General features: G+C 40.1%; 1 protein-coding gene across 3 annotated transcripts in view; it reads right to left on the bottom strand.

Moving 5' to 3' along the window:
* ASPH (aspartate beta-hydroxylase) overlaps positions 1–19,368 on the bottom strand; it is a 224,029-nt gene that overhangs the window by 181,183 nt on the left and 23,478 nt on the right. For 2 of the 3 annotated variants that reach the window (XM_082719001.1, XM_082719002.1), the window contains exon 1: positions 4,107–4,660. The exons of the other annotated variant lie outside the window; for it this stretch is intronic. In XM_082719001.1, the coding sequence (XP_082575127.1) occupies positions 4,107–4,116 (10 nt within the window). In that variant the 5' untranslated portion in view covers positions 4,117–4,660. Of the gene's footprint in view, positions 1–4,106; positions 4,661–19,368 lie in introns of those variants that run through there. 3 annotated transcript variants of the gene reach the window in all.

The raw sequence follows: 19,368 nt of genomic DNA, 5'->3' as shown, positions 1-19,368 counted from the left end.
CAAATCTTCAGGAAGAAAAAAATGAAATGAAATTCTTCTTATTAAAAAGATATGTAGTTTTTTAAACAAATCACTAGTTCAACTTTTCAAAAGGGGTCATAAAAAACTAAACCAGTCTGAGAACGAGTCCATGTGTGAGTATACACACTCAAATACATACATTTTATCTAAATATCTATATTTAAGTCTATAAAAATGTGACTAAGACAAATTTCATTCTTAATGAAAAACTCAATTTCTCTTTCTAATGTTCTTTAAATATTAACAGACCTATCAAAAAGGGCCCAATTTATAGTCATAGGGTAAATTCACAAAAGAACACTTATCAAATAACATATGACCATCTAATCTTCTATAATCTGTTATTAGCAGTCTCCTAAAAGATGGCTACACAAAATCATAATGTTTACATTAAAAAAGTTCTTACTGGGCATAGATTATAATGTCGCATATTAAATCCACTTAAAACAGGCTTCACTGTTTCAGTATCTGAACACAGCCATGGGAGGGGGAGACTGGGTGAAAACTTTGGCAATGTCAATGGGGGAAAATGATGATTTCCAATACTTCTATGTGTCTTGAGCATAAAAACTGTAAGAACAATACAGAGCATCACTAAAATTTTAAAAATTGAAAGAAAAAAGTGGGGACAGGGGAGCACCACAGATTCACTAGCAATGTTACAGGTTTAATTTGTTAAAACGCTGATGCATAGGAGATAATTTTCAATGCTGTATTAAAAAAAAATCCTTATTTCTGGGGTGCCTGGGTGTCTCAGTCAGTTAAGCAACCAACTCCTGCTTTCAGCTCAGGTCATGATCTCAGGATCATGAGACAGAGGCCCAGGGTCTGGCTCCACACTCAGCACAGAGTCTGCTTGAAATTCTCTCCCGCTACTCCTGCCCTCCCCACTCGTGCTTGCTCCTTGCCTCTATGAAATACATTAAAAAAAAAACAACAACCCTATTTTTATATAGCATATAAATATATGCATACATACCTGTTTATATAGAATACTAATTATAATAAGAAAAATGCCTTCTGTAATATCTATTTACCTCCAAATATGGATTGATAATTTAAAATGAGCTTGTAATAAAATAAAATAATTATCTGAATTCAAAGTTCAAGTTATCTCCATTTCTCTTTCTTAAAGCAGAAATGGAAAAGGAAAATTTCTACAATTCTCAAAAGGAAAGACTCATTTATCCAAATTAATTCAGCAAATACTCATCTAAGTTATGGACCTGCAATACCAAATACCAAAAATTCTTTTTTTAAATTTAAGTTACATAAATGCATGCACCATAGCAGAAACCAGGGGGGGGGGAAGGGGAGGAAAACACAGTAAAGAATATACTTTTGCCTAGAATCGACTTAAATTTGTTTTAGACAGGATTCTAACAACTCTGATCTAGTATACTAACATACTGCACAAAACTAAAGAGTATACCTTAAAGACAACCTCACCTATAGGAGTTCAAGCAACAAAGTGCTGCTGCTGGAAGGCAGGCCTATAGGAGGTATGAAAACCAGCAGCAAGAGCGAAGAATTTAAAAACTTAAATGGCAGGGGGTGACTATGATTGATGCTTGTAGGCAAATCTTGAACTGTCCTTAAAATAATCTTGGGGCACCTGGGTGGCTCAGCTGTTAAGCATCTGACTTTGGCTAAGATCATGATCCTAGAGTCCCAGAATCGAGCCCCATGTCCACCTTCCTGCTCAGCAGGAAGCCTGCTTCTCCCTCTCCCACTCCCTCTGCTTGTGTTCTCTCTCCTGATGTTTCTCTCAGTCAAATAAATAAAATCTTTAAAGAAAAAAAAAAAGTAAAAGATAGTAATCTTAAATTGCCCTTAAAGTAATCTTAAGTACAAGGGAATGATGACCTTCAGATTGAGTCTGTCATTAAAATATTATTTTAAACTGTTTAAGAATGCAAAAAAGGTATAACAAATCTTAGAAATATTTTTCATTTACAGTACAATTTACCAAACAAATTTATCACTTTAAAAGATGAATGTCAACAAAAGGGTAAATAGCTAGAATATGAAAATATTAGCAATACTTTATCCTTTCTAATGTCAAATAAATTGTCACGCTAGTATTATTCATCTTATTGCTGTTAATATTTACTAATTCCACAAAGGAACAAACGGTAAATTATAGAAAGGACTCTTTCCCAAGACATCTCTGTTAGGGGAACTTTTTATTTGACACCAAATAATATTTCTGTGATGTGTCACTTTGTTAAATATGGTATACCTAGTCCCAAGGGGCAGATTATTTCCTGTCCAATTAACTGAAAAAAGCATAACAAGATAAACATTTCAAAAGAGTTTAAAACACCTTAAGCAAACCTTAAATCTGCACTTTGTTCCAAAGGTATTCTGGAGCAATGTCTAGCAGTTAACCCTATTTCCCAAGATTAGAATAAATCCAAGAGTCTTCATTTCATTTTCTGACTCATTATTTGACCCATAGTCCTAGGGATTAGTCAGGAAAATTTTTTTAAATGGGGTTAAGAATATGGCAAGAACTACACAATTCATTTTTCTCCATGTTGACCCAGCAGAAGTAATGACCTCCAAATCAGAAAACTGTTGTTACATACTACCCAACACAGAAAATCACCACAGTGAGCAATGAAATGTGTCTCTCTACAAAATGTGGGCTAGGGACAATAGGTCCTTTTATTCATTTGGTTGAAGAAAAAGTAAAGAGAAGATACACCCCCCAGCACCTGAACAGGAGGTAGTCAATTACTTAATTGAGTTATAACAAACTAAATTACAAATCAACCATGCCTGAGTTCTGCTGCTAAGTTCGTATTTACACATAAACCCCACACTTTTAAAATTTTGACAAAAAAAAAGGCACAAAAACTGTCAAGCAACTCATCAAACTGATTATTTTTTCATGTTCAAAATGTCAGCATTTGGGAGTCAAGAACTGTTAACAGTAAGTCAGAAGTACCGCCTATCTTACCTCACTCACTACACAGATTATATAATCCTCAGAAAAGGGGAGAAATGTCTTATAAAAGAACTCAAGATACATATCTCAAATTCTTCATCATGGCGACATGAAGTACTTTATCAGAACAGTCAAGTGACCCATTCCAACCATTTACTCACACCGATGTTCAGAGCAGGAATACTCATATTCTCTATACTAATAATAGACTCCTTCCAGTGGCCACTTAGGCAGCTGAGAGTTGGAAGCTGTCTGAATAACATCTTTTTTTTTTCCTTAAATAAAATTTCAACATAATGAGCAGGATGGGAAGGCTATAGAAATCTGAGGTCTTGAGATGGTGTTCTGCTTGTGAACATATACACCACAACAGAACTATGGTAGTTTCTACCAATCTAGTAGGGTTATCTAATGTGACAAATAAAAACAGAAATAAAGTCCAAAACAAATTGAAAAACAAAGCAAAACCATAATGAGCTAATGTAGCTTACTTTCAATTAAGTGGAAAGAGATTCTCACCCTACAAAGTAAGGGGAAAAAAAACCAAAAAACAAAAATGTAAATTCGACACATTGTTAAAGAACATTTGTAGTTAATAATTCCATTTTAAAAACAAAAACAAAATAAAATCCTATTGTCTTTACTTTTCATATAATGCCCCCTTCAAAAAAATTTGGTCAGTTTCCACATATGGTAAAGTCTGAGTCAAGCTTTGCTTAAACCAATTAAATGTGCTCGCTAATATAGGCTGAGACTCACACAGGCCTTAAATTTCCTATAATCTGAGATCTGAATACACACCATTCTTTAAGTTCACTGTAATTATAAAACCAGGGAAGGCCACTTGTACATTTTTCTGAAGCTTGTAAACTGCAGTCTCTGATAGTACAATATACGAAAAGATATTTTAAGACACCAAAACATATTCAGATTAAAGACAGATTACTCCATGAAAAAATTAGCTACCATAAGAAGTTCATGTCTCCAGTAGTTTAAAATAGAAAATGCAGAAGATGTGGTCGAAGCACTTAGCCAAAAATATTTTTACGAGTGCGCAACTGAAAAGAAAGCTAAAATTTGCCACCTGGATCCTAAACCAGTTTTAACCCAAACAATAAAAATGCACCTTTACCTTCAGCCATTTTGGTTGCTTCAATCCATGAATAATACAGATGGAAGACAAAAACTAGAGCGCTATCAGCAGGTATAAGGCAGGCGGAACACCCTTCCCTACTAGAGCTTGAGCCTGGCCAACTGCTCCACAGGCAAGGCCTCTAGAACTGAAATTGGACCTGACTGCAAACTCTGCTCACCAGTTATTTTTAGAGGCTTCTTCCTCATGGCCAAATACTGCTAATCACTCAGGCTGAAATGCTCCTAACAATGCAATAGCCTTTCTCTCCCACTTATGGGATTCCTCTTGGTTGGTCCTGTCTTCCAAATCGAAAAAGCATTTTGGAGAAAAGGAAATGGAACAAATTGTGCTGCCAGTTTTGTTTTCTTGGGATCCGTCTTCAATGGTTTCAGCCCAATGACCAAATCATTCAAAACTGAAACAAGTCTTGCTGTAACATGTGGCCCCATGCCCGGGACCAGCTTGATCTGGCCCTTCAGAACCTAATCAAATGCTTACATGAAAAAGACCATGACTTAGTTTGTGTCAGTGAAACAGAACACTAAATAGTAAAAAATTAATGCTTTCAGAATTCTGATATGCAGACATTACCATCCCAAGTCTAATTCCTCCAACAGCAAAAGAAAAAAAAAAGAAATTTCACTAGAGAAGGAGGGAGAGGGAGCTGAGAATGAAAGCATGGAGGGCGGGAAGGGAGGCTGGGAGAGCGAGAGGGGACAGGGAAAGAAGAAATCCTTTAGCATGACAGCAGTGATCTAGGAAACAGGACCTCAACAGAAGGTACTAGAAAGAGAGTGTGCAACTACATTCTGATTTTTTCCAGTTCTCTCCACCCCTAACTCCAAATCGTCCCTTCTGTGAAATAAAACCAGCCCAGTGCTACCAACATTAATCCATTGATTTAAGATTAGCAGTTCACAGAATTCATCAGAGCTCTGATGAGTGTATATAATTAATTAAGCACAAATAGTATCCAGAGCAAGGTAGCAGGCTTCCAAAATTATTTAGTATGAGTGTTTAATATTTTCAGTCAAATTGAACGCTTCACCTGCAAATTAAACATTTAAATGGTCTGAAGAGGAGTCAGCAATGTATGGTCCCAATATTTGACTAGAAACAGAGCAAACAAGGCATCGGGGCCAACTAAACAAAACTGACAAGTGTCTTAGGTGTCCTCTGACCAAGAGCCATTTCCAGTTTCCCTTTCCTGTCCTCAAAGATCTGTCCTGCTGAAGTTAGGGTTTGCTAAAACTTACATGATAATGGCTCACTTGTGACAGAGATTTAAGATGACTGCCATCATGCAAATTTAGTATTTTGGAGGCTTTCCTTTGTTTTATTGTTTTCAGAGAGAGGGTGTGTGACAAGAGACCTGTCCCTGGGCCACAGGAAACCAAGCCACTATACTCACACGGGGGAGGGCCATAGCCCGTTTCAGACTTAAGGAACCTAATTCGATTCCTGGCTTCTTCACTAACTTCGATTTGGGGAAGACATTAAATTTGGGGGCCTCAACTTCCTCGTCTTTAAAATGTGTCCTGGCATAAATCGGGCATGCAAAATCAATGTTTGTTGAACTCATCCAGGCAACACATGACCAATGAACCAATCACTGGTTCGAACCAATGATGCAAACCAAACAGGACGCACACACAGCCTCCACATCTCCAATCCCAGCTCTTTTTCATGAGGCCAGCCTGCCTCCAGGCTGCCCAAGCTGCTGGGGTTCCTTCCCTCCCATCCTTCCCTCCCTTGGCCCGTGCCAAGCCAGCTGCATCCCAGTTACAGGTCTGTGGCTGAACTGAGACAGGAGTCACACCTACTAAATCCGCATACACCTCATCCCTGAGGCCTTTTAACACAGCTCCAGTGATAACCCCTGGACAAATCACACACATCTATACAACCTTCTCCTTCACATTTTACAAGTTTTGCAGTTTTTTCATAAAATGTTTTCCCTCCTTAGTGTCACAATAATGGCATTGTATTCTAGAAAGCACGATTAGGATAAATCTGAAATAACCTTCAATCAATCACATTCCTTGAAGAAAAAGAAATTTTGAATTGTAACTACCACTTACAAGAATAACAACTTATTGGGGCACCTGGGTAGCTCAGCAGGTTAAAGCCTCTGCCTTCAGCTCAGATCATGATCCCAGGGTCCTGGGATCGAGCCCGCATCGGGCTCTCTGCTCAGTGGGGAGCCTGCTTCCTCCTCTCTCTCTCTCTCTGCCTGCCTCTCTGCCTACTTGTGATCTCTTTCTCTGTCAAATAAATAAAATCTAAAGAATAACAATTTATTTTTATGACAGGAGATGTTTATGAAAAGTTTAAAAATAAATACATGTGCATACAGTGAATCGTGTGTTTAAAACCCTAGCAATGACAAGTAAAGTTATAAATGAACCAGTCCTTGTAATCACTGCTGGGGCTAATAGCAAGTTCGTAGGTCCAGGCAAAGACCAAACATCTAACATGTGCTCTGAAACTATTATTATCAGCCTGACGTCACTGGAGACCAGAAAAGCCAAGTCTCATGTATACTAAGTCCAATCTCTATCTGCTTCCAAAACATACCAGGGGAAACCCATCAGACAGCTCACGGGTCACACTAACTACTTCCCTCCCTGCACCCAAGCATGCTATCACTGGCAGCAATGGCTCTCACCAGCACACTGGAGTCTCCTGGAGGGCTTGTCACAACACAGTGTGGGCCCACCCCCGGAGCTTCTGAGTCAGTGGGGCCTGAGACTGTGCATATCTAACAGGTTCCCAGCCAGGTGATCGGGTGCAGCTCTAATTCTCAAGGTCTGGAAGAGGAGGAAAAGAGTTCTTGCTTTTACCAATTTCTAGACCATCACTTCCTTACCACCTGAAAAAGAAAACAACAAAACCCCGCTCGTCTGTGGCCCATGTCATCCAACTCTACTGCCCTCCCCCTCCCTCGTCACTGTCATGGACAACCTCCAGTGCCCTTGCCCCTCAGTGACGTCTTCACCTCCATACTAGCCATCACCACATGGTGGTGTGTGGCAAATATGACAAGTTCTCTTCCGTTCCTTCATCTCCAGTGATCCTGTTCCCCTCCATCCTCTGTCCACCATTCACTCTTATATCCCTACTGTGGATCTTCTTATAGACCCACCTCAATTCACCTTCCTAATCATATCTTCATCCTTGCTGAAATATCTCTAGCTTTCCTGGTACAATCATCCTCACAGATCCTGCAACCCTGCTAGGATAGGTCTGTTTGCATGACCCCATCATGAGAACTGCAGGGTACTGTAAGATACCAAAAATATATTTCTTAAATACACATACACACACACATACCCCTCTTCATGTATGTATAGTCTCCAAAGCAAACATGAGCAACTTTTACCACTTGAAACCTAATATTAAATAGCCAGTATTACAGACATAACAAAAGGCAACTCAGCAGACAGTGAGTAAAAATCTCCTTAAACACAGTGCCCCCCCTCAGTGCTGGAAGATTTAGGTTGTGCCGAATGTGTGATACATAGGATAAAAACACCCACTCCAATCATAACCCTCCCACTTGTCCAGCTGGTTTACTCAACAGCTTCTTCTTGGATCCTGTAGTTCTCTTGTTTCTACCTTCTTCTGAATACCTCCTTGCCTCCTGCTTTTACATCTTTCCATATCCATCTTAAGAGTCCACAGTTCATCAGTGAAATCACTCCCTGACTCACTAAACCCCTTGTCCCTCTATCCCTTCAGGGTACCCATCCGCCATATCTCCCTGGAAGAACTCCATGAGGCACACCCAAGGAAGTCACGCACAGACACAGTGGAGCCAACCCCAATCAGCCGTCAGGGCTGCGTGTCAATCCTGCCCAGACTCTAGAACACTCACTCTCCTGCTCTCCACAAGGGCTATTTCCAACATCTCTGCCCCTAGTCTATTTTCTCATACTCAGAAAATGCCAGCGCCTCTTACATCACAGAGAACAGAAGCCTCAGCAGGAAACCCTTCACCGCACTGCCAACCATCACTAACCTCCATTCACCACCTCTATTCTCTGCTTTTCTCCCAAGCCCTTCGCTCCCTCACTCTGCTCATCTTCTCACTCTCTTGTACCCGCAGCCACTCAAGCCCAGAGCCTACCCCTGTCCTCTCTCCTCCCCGTCACAGAGGACATTCTCAACAGAGCTGTTACTTCTCTGCTTTCACTTTCTGGTGGCCCATGACCCGCACTAGCTTCTGCACAGTACAGTTGCTCTGATGTCATGCCTATGACTTCCAGGTCACTGAACCCCATGGAACGTTCTCAGTCCTCATCTTACTTGCCCTCTCAAGAGACTTCTGCCTCCTTAAACATTCTCCTTCCTTGACTTTCATTGCTTCAGAATCATCTGGTATATCTTCTACCTTTTTGGCCTTTCTAATTCTCAATGTCCTTTGCTAGTTCAGTCTCCTCTAGTTGACTTTTCAATGCGGAAATTCTGTATGCCTTGGTCCTATGCCATCTCCTTAGTTGACTTTGAGCCACCCTCCACATGGCTTAAATTCTCTCCTCAAAGGAGAATATCTGCCCACTCAATATCCCATCTGAACACTTAACAGAAACTCCAAACTCTGCATAAACACAACTGAACCCACGATCTTTCCCCTCTCCTCTCTAGCTGTCCAGATCTCAGAAGCACTTCCATCAAACCAAAGTATTTGGTTAAACAAAAAACCTGGGATTCATCCCTGACTTCATTCTCTTCCTCTTTTCCCAAACACCCAACTCTCAGAGTCTGATGCAGCCATCACACTGACACAAATGGGTTACAACTATGCCAGAGTACAAATTCCCCTCAGCCCCTGGGTTATCCTTGCCTATTTATCACAGTATGATACTTTTTAAAAAATCATCTGTAAGTGCCATGACATAAAAAAATGGGAAACTGTGTCTCAAATCACCCATCTTTCTGCCTTTCTACTGAGGTTGCCCAAATCCTCACTAACCATCATTTCCTAGGCTACCGCAATACTTTAACATACCTTTATTGTTCCATTCAGCAGCCACAATACTTTTTCTTTTTTTAAGGATGTATTTATTAGAGACAGAGCGTGCGCATGTAAGCATGCACAAGGTGGAGGTGCAGAGGGACAGAGAGAATCTTAACCAGACTGCCCTCTGAGCATGGAATCTGACACAGATCTCCATCCCACGAGCCTGAGATCATGACCTGAGCGGAAATCAAGAGTTGGATGCTTAACGAACTGAGCCACCCAGGTACGCCCACGATGTTTTTTTTTTTCCAATCCAATTATATCATTACCCTCTAAAAACCCCTGAATGACTTCACACTATTCTCGGGATAAAATGAAAACTTTTGATGTGGTCTACAAGCCCACAGCCTTGACTGGGCCCCAGCCTGCCACTCTGGCTTTCATTTTGTGTCATTTCCTGTAGCTGCGTTAAGTTCCAGATACAAAAAAACAAACAAACAAAAAAACTCACCCCACTCTGGTCCTGTCGCAGGGTCTCTGCATAGGCTATGCTCTCTTCCTGAACATCAACACTGGTGGAACACCATGTATTTTTCCCCAGCCTAACTACCTCCTGCTTATTCTGCTTAAATCCCGCCTCTTCAAGGAACCCTCCCAAAATACTGTGACAGCATTTTCTTTTTCTGTTGTTTCTCTCTTTTATTATTATTTTTTTATTTATTATTTAGTTAGTTAGTTTATTTTTTATTATTTATTATTTTTTTATTTTTTATTTATTTTTATTTATTATATTTATTATTATATTATCTATTTATTTATTATTATTATTTTTAAGTATATTCTTTAATCCCCATTTCCTATTTCACCCATCCCTCACTCACCTCTCCTCTGACAACTATCAATTTATTCTCTATAATGAAGAGTGTTTCTTGGTTTGCCACTCTCTCTTTTCCTTGGCTCGTTTGTTTTGTTTCTTAAATTCCACATATGAGTGAAATCACCTGGTATTTGTCTTTCTCTGACTGGCTTATTTCACTTAATGTTATACCCTTTAGCTCTATCCATGTTATTGTAAATGGCAAGATTTCATTCTTTGTCATGGCTAGATAATATTCCATTATATACATATACCACATCTTCATTATCCGTTCATCTATCATTGGACACTTGGGTTGCTTCCATAGTTTGGCTATGGTAAATAATGCTGCAATAAGCACTGGGGTACATATATCCGTCTGAATTAGTACTTTGAGGGTAAATATCTAGTAGTGTGATTACTGGATCATAGGGTAATTCTATTTTTAATTTTTTGAGGAACCTCCATACTATTTTCCAGAGTGGCTACAGCAGTTTGCATTCCCACACAGTGCAAGAGGGTTCCTTTTTCTCCACATCCTCACCACCATTTGTTGCTTGTTGTGTTTTTGATTTTAGGCATTCTCACAGGTGTGAGGTTAAGTAAGATCTCACTGTAGTTTTGATTTGCAGTTCCCTGATGATGAGTCATGTTGACCATCTTTTCATGTGTCTGTTGGCCATTTGTACGTCTTCTCCAGAGAGGTGTCTGTTCAGGTGTTCTGCCCACTTTTTATTAAATGGAATATTTGTTTTTTGGGTGTTGAATGGAATCAATTCTTTATAGATCTTGGATACTTACCCTTTATCAGCTATGTCACTGGCAAATACCTTCCCCCATTCACAGACTGCCTTTCCATTCTTTTGACTGTTTCATTGTGCAGCAACTTTTTCTTTTGATGTAGTCCTAAAGTTTATTTTTATTTTTATTTCTCTTTCCTCAGGAGACATATCTAGAAAACTGTTGCTATGGCCAACATCAGAGAAATTACTGCCTGTTCTCGCTCCAAGGATTTTCACGGTTTCAGGTCTCACATTCAGGGTAGGTCCTTAATCCATTGTGAGTTTATTTTTGTGTATAGTGAAAGAAAGTGGTCCAGTTTCCCCAAAATCATTTGTTGAAGAGAATACCCTTTTCCTATTGTATATTCATTCCTGTGAGAGCGCTTTCTAATATGCTCTCATGGTAGTATGTACTTCTTCCTAAAGTTACTTCATTGGTATTTAGTTCTTAAATCTCTTTCTTCCTCCAGAATGCAAGTTTCATAAAGCCAAGGACCACATCTGCCTTGTTGATTACTGTATATTTGCCTTATACCTTGTAAGAATTCCATAAACACTTGTTAAATGCATAAACTCCTTCTCAAATTCCTGATTATTATGAGTAATCAAACCTCTTTCTGCTAACATGAGAAATAAGGATGCAAATGCCACGTCGCTTCAATTTTTCTCCATCTCCATGAGTTATGTTAAAATGAACTCGCAATAGGAAAAGACTTACAAATAGTTAAGAGAAATATTAAAAAAGAAGCTCAGTGTTCACCAAACACTGGTCATGAACTCAAACTGGTCTACAAGAAAGTATTCATTGCTTTGTGTCAGAAAAATTCCTCACTGATCCATCTTCGGTGACTGTCACCTATGTTGAGCATAAGAAGGCCCAAGTTGGAAGGACGCTGCAGCCCCATGCACCTGGCCCCACAGTCAGATGCCTCACACTGCTCTCCTGACTAACCCCATACAGAGAAGACACGAGTGGCTAAGGGAGTGACAAGGGGTATTACAATTTAGTAAAACGAAATTGAGAAAGTCATTTACATTTTCACCAGTATAAGGGAAAGTGAAATATTAGCCACAACTATCTATAACAGCCTCCCTTTATTTTTTGGAACCTTTATTACTCTTTGGCCAGGTTGAGGAACCACTGTTCCAGGTACACCTGTGTTTGTGTTCTGGATTCAGTCATTCTCTTCAGCAGTGATCAACACAGGTTCATCAACCATCTTATGGATCTGTGATTTCCCAAAGGTCCATTAGTGAAATGCTAAAATCATGATATAAATGGTAGTGAACTCCAAAACTCAATCCTCCCGCCACATCCAACAGGTTAGTGCTTTCAACTTAATTAGTTCTCCCTACAGAGGACTCAAGAAAGAGAAAACACTTGGGGGAAAAAGCACTCCTTGGCTAATCGGTCATCTGTATGGGGTAAGAGTTATTAGTGGTGATCAGTTACTATGGAGTTCAAAATCAGACAGTCTGCTGCTGAACTGGAAGTAGCAGAAGGTATAAAGAAAACTGAGTTGTGGTGTCCACTCAGAAACTGAGGTAGTGAAAAGTTGTTCAAGGAAACAAAAAGTTTTTTCCAAAACTAAAAAGAGTAACATGAAATAAAAAAGCCTAGTCCCACTCATTTAACTCCAGTGGCGAGGCAATGAGACCAGGTAACAAAGCCAACAGGTAGGACCACAACTGATTTGCAGCCGTGTCCCCAAAGGCTTTTTGACCTTAACCACTTTAGAAAGCAAAAGATCCAAAGGTGTCCTTCCTCACCAGTTTCCACTTCTAGGACAAAAGAATTCAACATTTATGATAAAGTGTCCTATAGAGGCAAATGGGAAGAGAGGGAAGGGGTATATGAAAGCCCTAGCACCAAATATAGTAGATTCTTGTGTAAACTGAAAAACATACAGGTTTTAGAGTCAAATTATTAGAAAATTATAGGCCAAAAAACTAGAGAGGGCATTGCCCCAAAGCAGACCACATAGAGAGAGGCCCTCTTGCCTCACTGCTAATAGATAAGAAACTCCACTTTGGAAGTGAGATCTGATATAAACCAAACAGACTAGAACAGGCAGAGTTGGCTGGCATATTAAGGAACCGGCCCCAAAGACAGTCAAGAGCCTCTGCCACCCACGGACTAACCTAGCCCAGCTAAGCACAAGGACTAGAAGAAAATGACACTATCATCACCCTGTCAGAAAAAGACTGCTAAATGAAACAGCTACAAAACGTGGATGCACATATTAGGGCAGCCCATGAACACCTGCCAGTATTTGACCATTCTGCGCCCCCGCAAATGGCTATTTCATATGCCTCCAAAAACAACAAATGAGTCATTTCCAATGTTCTATTATGGAAATTTTCAAGCAAGAAAGCTGAGAGAATTTTACCAAGCATACCCATATACAGTGACTTGGCTTCTACCACGAACATTTTATTACAACGCTTATGGCATGTACATTCACCCCCCTGCACCCATCAACGAGCCTATGTTATCTGTATAATACAGCTCAAAATGAACTGCAGACATTGGTTCACTTCCCCTAAGTACTTCAGCTTCTATATCATAAACTGCAGTTTAATATTTCTTTATCGTTTTTAATGTGCAATTTATATGAAATGAAATGCTCTAATTTTAAGTGTACATTCCGAGTTTTCACAAAAATACACACTGTGTACCCCAAATCCCTGTCAAAACACAGAACATTAACACCACTCCTAAGTTCTCTCATAGCCCTTTCCAGTCACCTTCCCCCCAACCCCAACCCCAGAGGCAGCCTCTTTGTTTTCCTTTCTTTTTTTCACTGTAGGTCAAAAAATTCTTGAAATTTCTTAAAATGGCATGGCACCATATGTCCCTGTTTGTGTAAGGCTTCCCTCCCTTCGCTTTATGTTCCTGGGAACCAAGTGCGTTCTGTGTAGTAGCAGTTTATTCTCTTCTGTGGCTGGGTAGCATTCCTTTGTTTATCAGGCCGTTCTGCTATTGGCAGAAATCTGGACTGTTCCCCATTTTGGACTATTACAAAGAAAGCTGTTAGGAATATTCCTATACAAGACTATTGACTGCATATTAGAAATACACGCCTGCATTTCACTTGGGTTAAATTACTAGAAATTGCGGGATCACAGTCCGCGTGTACATTCAGCATTATACCAGATCTTTCCCCAAAGTGGTTCTACCATTTTATATACATACCAAGAAAGTATGAGAGTTCTTTTGTTCTAGGATTTTGCCAAAACATTCGGTGTTGTCAGTCTTCTTAATATTGGCCATTCTGGTGAGTATGCAGTTGTATCTCACTATGGTTTAATTGGCATTCTCCTACGGACCAACGTTTGAGCATTTTCTTGACGTGCTTATTGGCCATTTATCCTTTCTTGGGGAACTATCTGTTCAAATCTTTTGCCTATTTTTTTATTGCCTTTTCAAATTGAATTGTAGGAGTTCCTTGTATTTCCTAGATACCTTTCCTTTAACAGATCTATGTGTTACAAAATTTTCTGCCAGGCTAGGACTTTCCTATTCATTTGATGGGTTACAGTTTTTAATTTTGATGTTATCAAAATTTTATTTTTTTACTTATTACCAAACTAGAAAATCTAACTTAAACTTTAACAGGGCTCCATGCTTCATATTCTGAAATGGGACATCTATTCCAGTTTGTGGACCTGTGACAATCACTGACAGAAGCCCTGTCACTAGCTCAAACACTGTGCCAGCAAGGAGGAAGATCACAGAGTCAAAGACCAGGTCAAAGACACGATGTCAACTAAATGTCGCTTAAGGGTAGGTATCACAGCAAGTAAAAGCAAAAGAAATTTTGATAATTTTAAGGAATGTCTCCATTAGCTATTATGAGTCACAAAAACAAATTCTAAGCTAGTTCTAATTCTTCTGTTACCTGACAGCCCTCCCAACACTTGAACTCCTTAACTTTTTTTCAAAAACTAGTTTACCAGTGTATTTGTTTCCCCCAACTTTTCATGACCCACAAATTTAAAATACCAGACCACTGAAGAAATCGAAAAATTTCCCTTTATTGTAATCTTCACATTGAATACATGGTAAAATCTTTAGAAAATCACAAAAGGCAACACGTTTTACAGAGAAGGCATATAGTTTACCTATGAGCCTTGCAGGGGTGGAATATAATTTCATGGAACAAATCTGCATGTAAAATAGACATTAAGAATTCAAAGGTAGGCTGGAGGGTCAGTTTAAAGTCATTACTGGAGGGGCACCTGGGTGGCTCAGTGGGTTAAGCCTCTCTGCCTTCGGCTCAGGTCATGATCTCAGGGTCCTGGGATCGAGTCCCACATCGGGCTCTCTGCTCTGCAGGGAGCCTGCTTCCTCCTCCTCTCTCTCTCTCTCTGCTTGCCTCTCTGCCCACTTGTGATCTCTCCCTGTCAAATAAATAAAATCTTTAAAAAAAAAAGTCATTATTGGAATAAATTAGGAAAATCTGAATATGGACTTTAGGTTAGGTAACAGTACTAAAGCGGTGTTAAATTTCTCAAGTGTGATAAGTTCATTCTGACTATGTTGGAGGATATCCTCATCCTTAGGAAAAAATTTGAAGGATGTTAGTACGACTTAAAGTATTATGGGGTAAAGTATTACGATTTACCTTTGAAATGTTCAGCAGCAAAATGAATAAAATGATGTGTTTTTCTAGAGAGACAAATAGAGAATACAAAGGTATCAAAATATTAACAACTGGTGAATCTAAATGAGCTTTTCTTATAACTGTCTTGAAGGTTTGAATATTTTCATATTAAAAAATTAGGAAAAGACAGATGTCCAGGCCCAATCTAGTCCTAAAGAACCATATGCTCCCGGGGCACCTGGGTGGCTCAGTGGGTTAAAGCCCCTGCCTTCAGCTCAGGTCATGGTCCCAGGGTCCTGGGATCGAGCCCCGCATCAGGCTCTCTGCTCAGCAGGGACCCTGCTTCCACCTCTCTCTCTCCGCCTCTCTGCCTACTTGTGATCTCTGCCTGTCAAATAAATAAATAAAATCTTAAAAAAAAAGAACCAGATGCTCCAGAGGGTTAGGGCTAGGAATCCAAAATGTCAAGAACTCCAAGGTTAAGTCATGACTAGATTCTGGATAAGTAAATAAAAGCAAGTAAACAAAGGCTTCAAGTTTTAAAGGTGCTTCTGGAGACAACTAGAAAAATCTGAATATGGAATGTATTTACATAATTTCTTGGGTTGGAGAACTCTATTGTGGTTCTGTAGGACAATGTCCTTGTACTTAGAGGAGATAGATGAGGAAGTAGTTAAGTGAGTTAAATTGCTCTGATGACCATAGCTTACTTTCGAAGATGCCCAAAAAACAAGAGAGAAAAAGATAAATGGATAAATACACAACTGCACAGCAAATATGGCAAAGTGCTAACAGCTGGTAAATCCAAAGAAACAATATAAAAGTCTTTCAATGTACGAAGCTTTTTGCTGTTATATAGGTTTAAAAGTTTCAAAACAGAAAGAAAAATATAAAAATAAAAACAAAAATAAACTGGTTTTATAAAAGAAGATCCAAGGAGCTAGGGGTCAAGTCCTAAATGAAGTGGTAATGAAAAGGACATGAATCCGGTCACTGGTCTCAAACTTAATGGAAACCCAAGAGCTACTCAATGTCTCCCACATGCAAGTTCTGCTCACATACCTCCATCAGCTTGCAGGCCAGTTGCCACCAGTTTCTGCCTCAAATGCATCCAGGAGAATAAACCTAACTCCTCTACCACCCAGAAGCTGCTCAAAGCCAGGGAGATGGAGATGTCCCCAAAGGGGACCCCACAGTCCAGACTAGCCAGCCCCAGCGTTTTCACCCCTTCCTCCTCCAAGGGCCTCACAGAAAGCTCTTCCTCCTCCGAGAAGTCTGCCATCATGGGCTCCCTAACAGCACCCTTCTTCCCCCCCATCTGAAGCCACCATTCCAGACGCAGCCCACCCAACACAATGGGATTTTCACCTCCCTCACTCTGGTCACTGAGAACACAAACAATGAAGGGGATTCTTATTTGTCAGGCATATCGTGCAGGCCAACTCCCTCTGAGACTAAAAGCAATTAAAACAACCAAAACCCAAACAAAATACTAAGCCTTAAAAAAAAAAAAAGAAAGAAAAAAGAAACCACACACAAAAACAAACCAAGATACCGTATCTACTACTTCAAGTCTCTCCCCCCTCATCCTCAAGGGTGAGTTCACTTTGCAAAAACGAGCTAACTGTTAAAGTCTACCTTCCCAGCCAGGCCATTCTGCAGTGTCTTCCCTCGTCCCCGGCACTCGTGTCCCCTCAGAGCGCAGTGCTACCATGAATTTACTCCACATCTTAAGAGGGCAAGGCTCCCTTCAAGTTGACACCAGCCCATTAAAGTCAGAGCTCTGTGGGAACTGTTCCACAGTCCGGCTGTGATTCAAACCATATCATATGACCATGTTACGCCATCTTGCACTCAGGGAGATTTTCAGAGATGGTGTTAAATACCTTGATGAAGTCAGGAAAAATATCAACATTTCACCCTGACCACTTCGTCTAGAAACCGTATTAAATGCACAATTAATTTTTGTTTTCCTTTTTAAACAAGTTGCACTTAGTAAACCTATAGTGTCTCCTTAGTCTTCATTGCTTTCCTTGCTATGCACTTAAAAACAATTTTTAGGGCCCTGAGTGGTTCAGTCGGTTAAATGTTTGCCTTCAGCTCAGGTCATGATCCCAGGGCCCAGGGATCAAGTCCCACATCCGGCTCACTGCTCAGCTCGGAGTCTACTTCTCCCTCTCACTGTCCCTCTGTACTCTCAAATAAATAAGTAAAATCTTAAAGTATAATAATAATTTTTAATATGAGAATTTGCTAGGGTTATCATGAGACATCAGTTGAAGTGGCCCTGAATCTACCTTTCTTTAATGGAATGGGCCATTTATCTTTCAGGTATCTTTGCCATTTCTTCCAATTTTCATGATTCCCCAAAAGCTGACTACCCAGAAAACTTTAGCTGGAGTTGTAAATTTGAGTCTTTTTTTTTTTTTTAAAGATTTTATTTATTTATTTGACAGAGAGAAATCACAAGTAGATGGAAAGGCAGGCAGAGAGAGAGAGGGAAGCAGGCTCCCCACTGAGCAGAGAGCCCGATGCGGGACTCAATCCCAGGACCCCGAGATCATGACCTGAGCCGAAGGCAGCGGCTTAACCCACTGAGCCACCCAGGCGCCCCTAAATTTGAGTCTTAAAAAGACTCCGATCATTCTCATTTTAGTCTTCCTTTTCTTGATCATGCATAGCTCGTTCTTTCAACAAATACTGCTATGCAGCCATTCCCAGTGGCTTGGTGCTGGAGTGTTCTGCTCTATTCTCTCCCCACTGAGTATGGGGCTTGGTACGCAGGAAGCCCTTGTTAACTTGTTAACTTGTTAACTTGTTAACTTCACTGGACAATTTACATGAAATTCCCACTAAAATCTAAAAATATAAATTTCTCTTTGTCCCATCTAAATGGTAAAGCAAATGTAACATACACGAGCATTTTAAAAACCAAACGAAACCACACAGAGGTGGTGGACAGGCTGGTTCTGGGTGAGGGACAGGAGCGTTCAGTGCACATACTCCTAGAACCCCATCAGCTTCATCATTTGGCTGCCCGGCCCCACACTCCAAGGCTGTCCATGCTGTCCTGATCCTGCCCCAGTACAAAACCAAAGTGATGGTCAATGTCATCTCATCACTTGTTCAGAGATGTCCTGTAACTCTCCTCTTGCTGACCCATTTTGCTCTAAACTCCCTCCACAATCACTTCCACAGCTCCACCTTCAACAAATGCACTCCCTTCCCATGACTGAGGCCACCCAGAAAAAAGTCACCAAACACCCCACTGTCCTGAGCTCAGGTGGCACTGCAGAGAACACTTTTCAAATACTGCTCTTTTGGCGATATTCCATAAAAAACTACTCTGCTGCTGATAGCCCACAGGAGTAGAACCCAAGAAGATCAGACTAACTAAAGAGGCTAAAGTCTCACCGCGCTCTGCAAGGTATAGAGAAACTGATGTTCAGGCAGAAAGCACAGGTATGCCTGACAGGTGCTGTCCTTCCAATCAGGTGGGGTCTCTCCTGGAGCAGTGGGTGAATATTTTTATTACCATCTTAGATAAAAGTATTGCCCTTTAACAGAACATTTCTGGTCAACATAATTCAGATCCGCAAAACAAAGCACTTTTAGCTCTATAAGCCAGTACGAATTTTAAGGCACAAAGTCATAAAAATCACAGGATGGTAAATTTTAAAAGGCTTCCACAATTTTCCACATGCATCTGAGCATGCATTATTCAACAAATACTCTTGCAATCCCTACCCTATGCTGCAGCAATGAACCAGAGAGGCCACTTAGCTCACAGCCCCAGTGGAGGAGAAAATCAAATGAAAATAAAATAAAAATTCACTCTGTAAGTACTATATTAGGGTATGCATTCCATATAGGTAAAAATAATCACTTGGGAAAAATCATAATCTTGAATTTTAAAGATACAACATTGTAAGGTACAATCTGTTCTGAAATCATCTTTATAAATGTTAGCACTGTTCACTTCATCGATTTTTATTTTTTAATTGAAACTGACAAAACCTTGGGGGCACCTCCATGGCTCAGTTGGTTAGAC

The sequence above is a fragment of the Mustela nivalis genome, assembly GCF_964662115.1.
Source record: "Mustela nivalis genome assembly, chromosome: 2".
Taxonomy (NCBI): domain Eukaryota; kingdom Metazoa; phylum Chordata; class Mammalia; order Carnivora; family Mustelidae; genus Mustela; species Mustela nivalis.
Note: the sequence above shows the minus strand (reverse complement) of the source record. Positions and strands in the feature narration are given on the sequence as shown.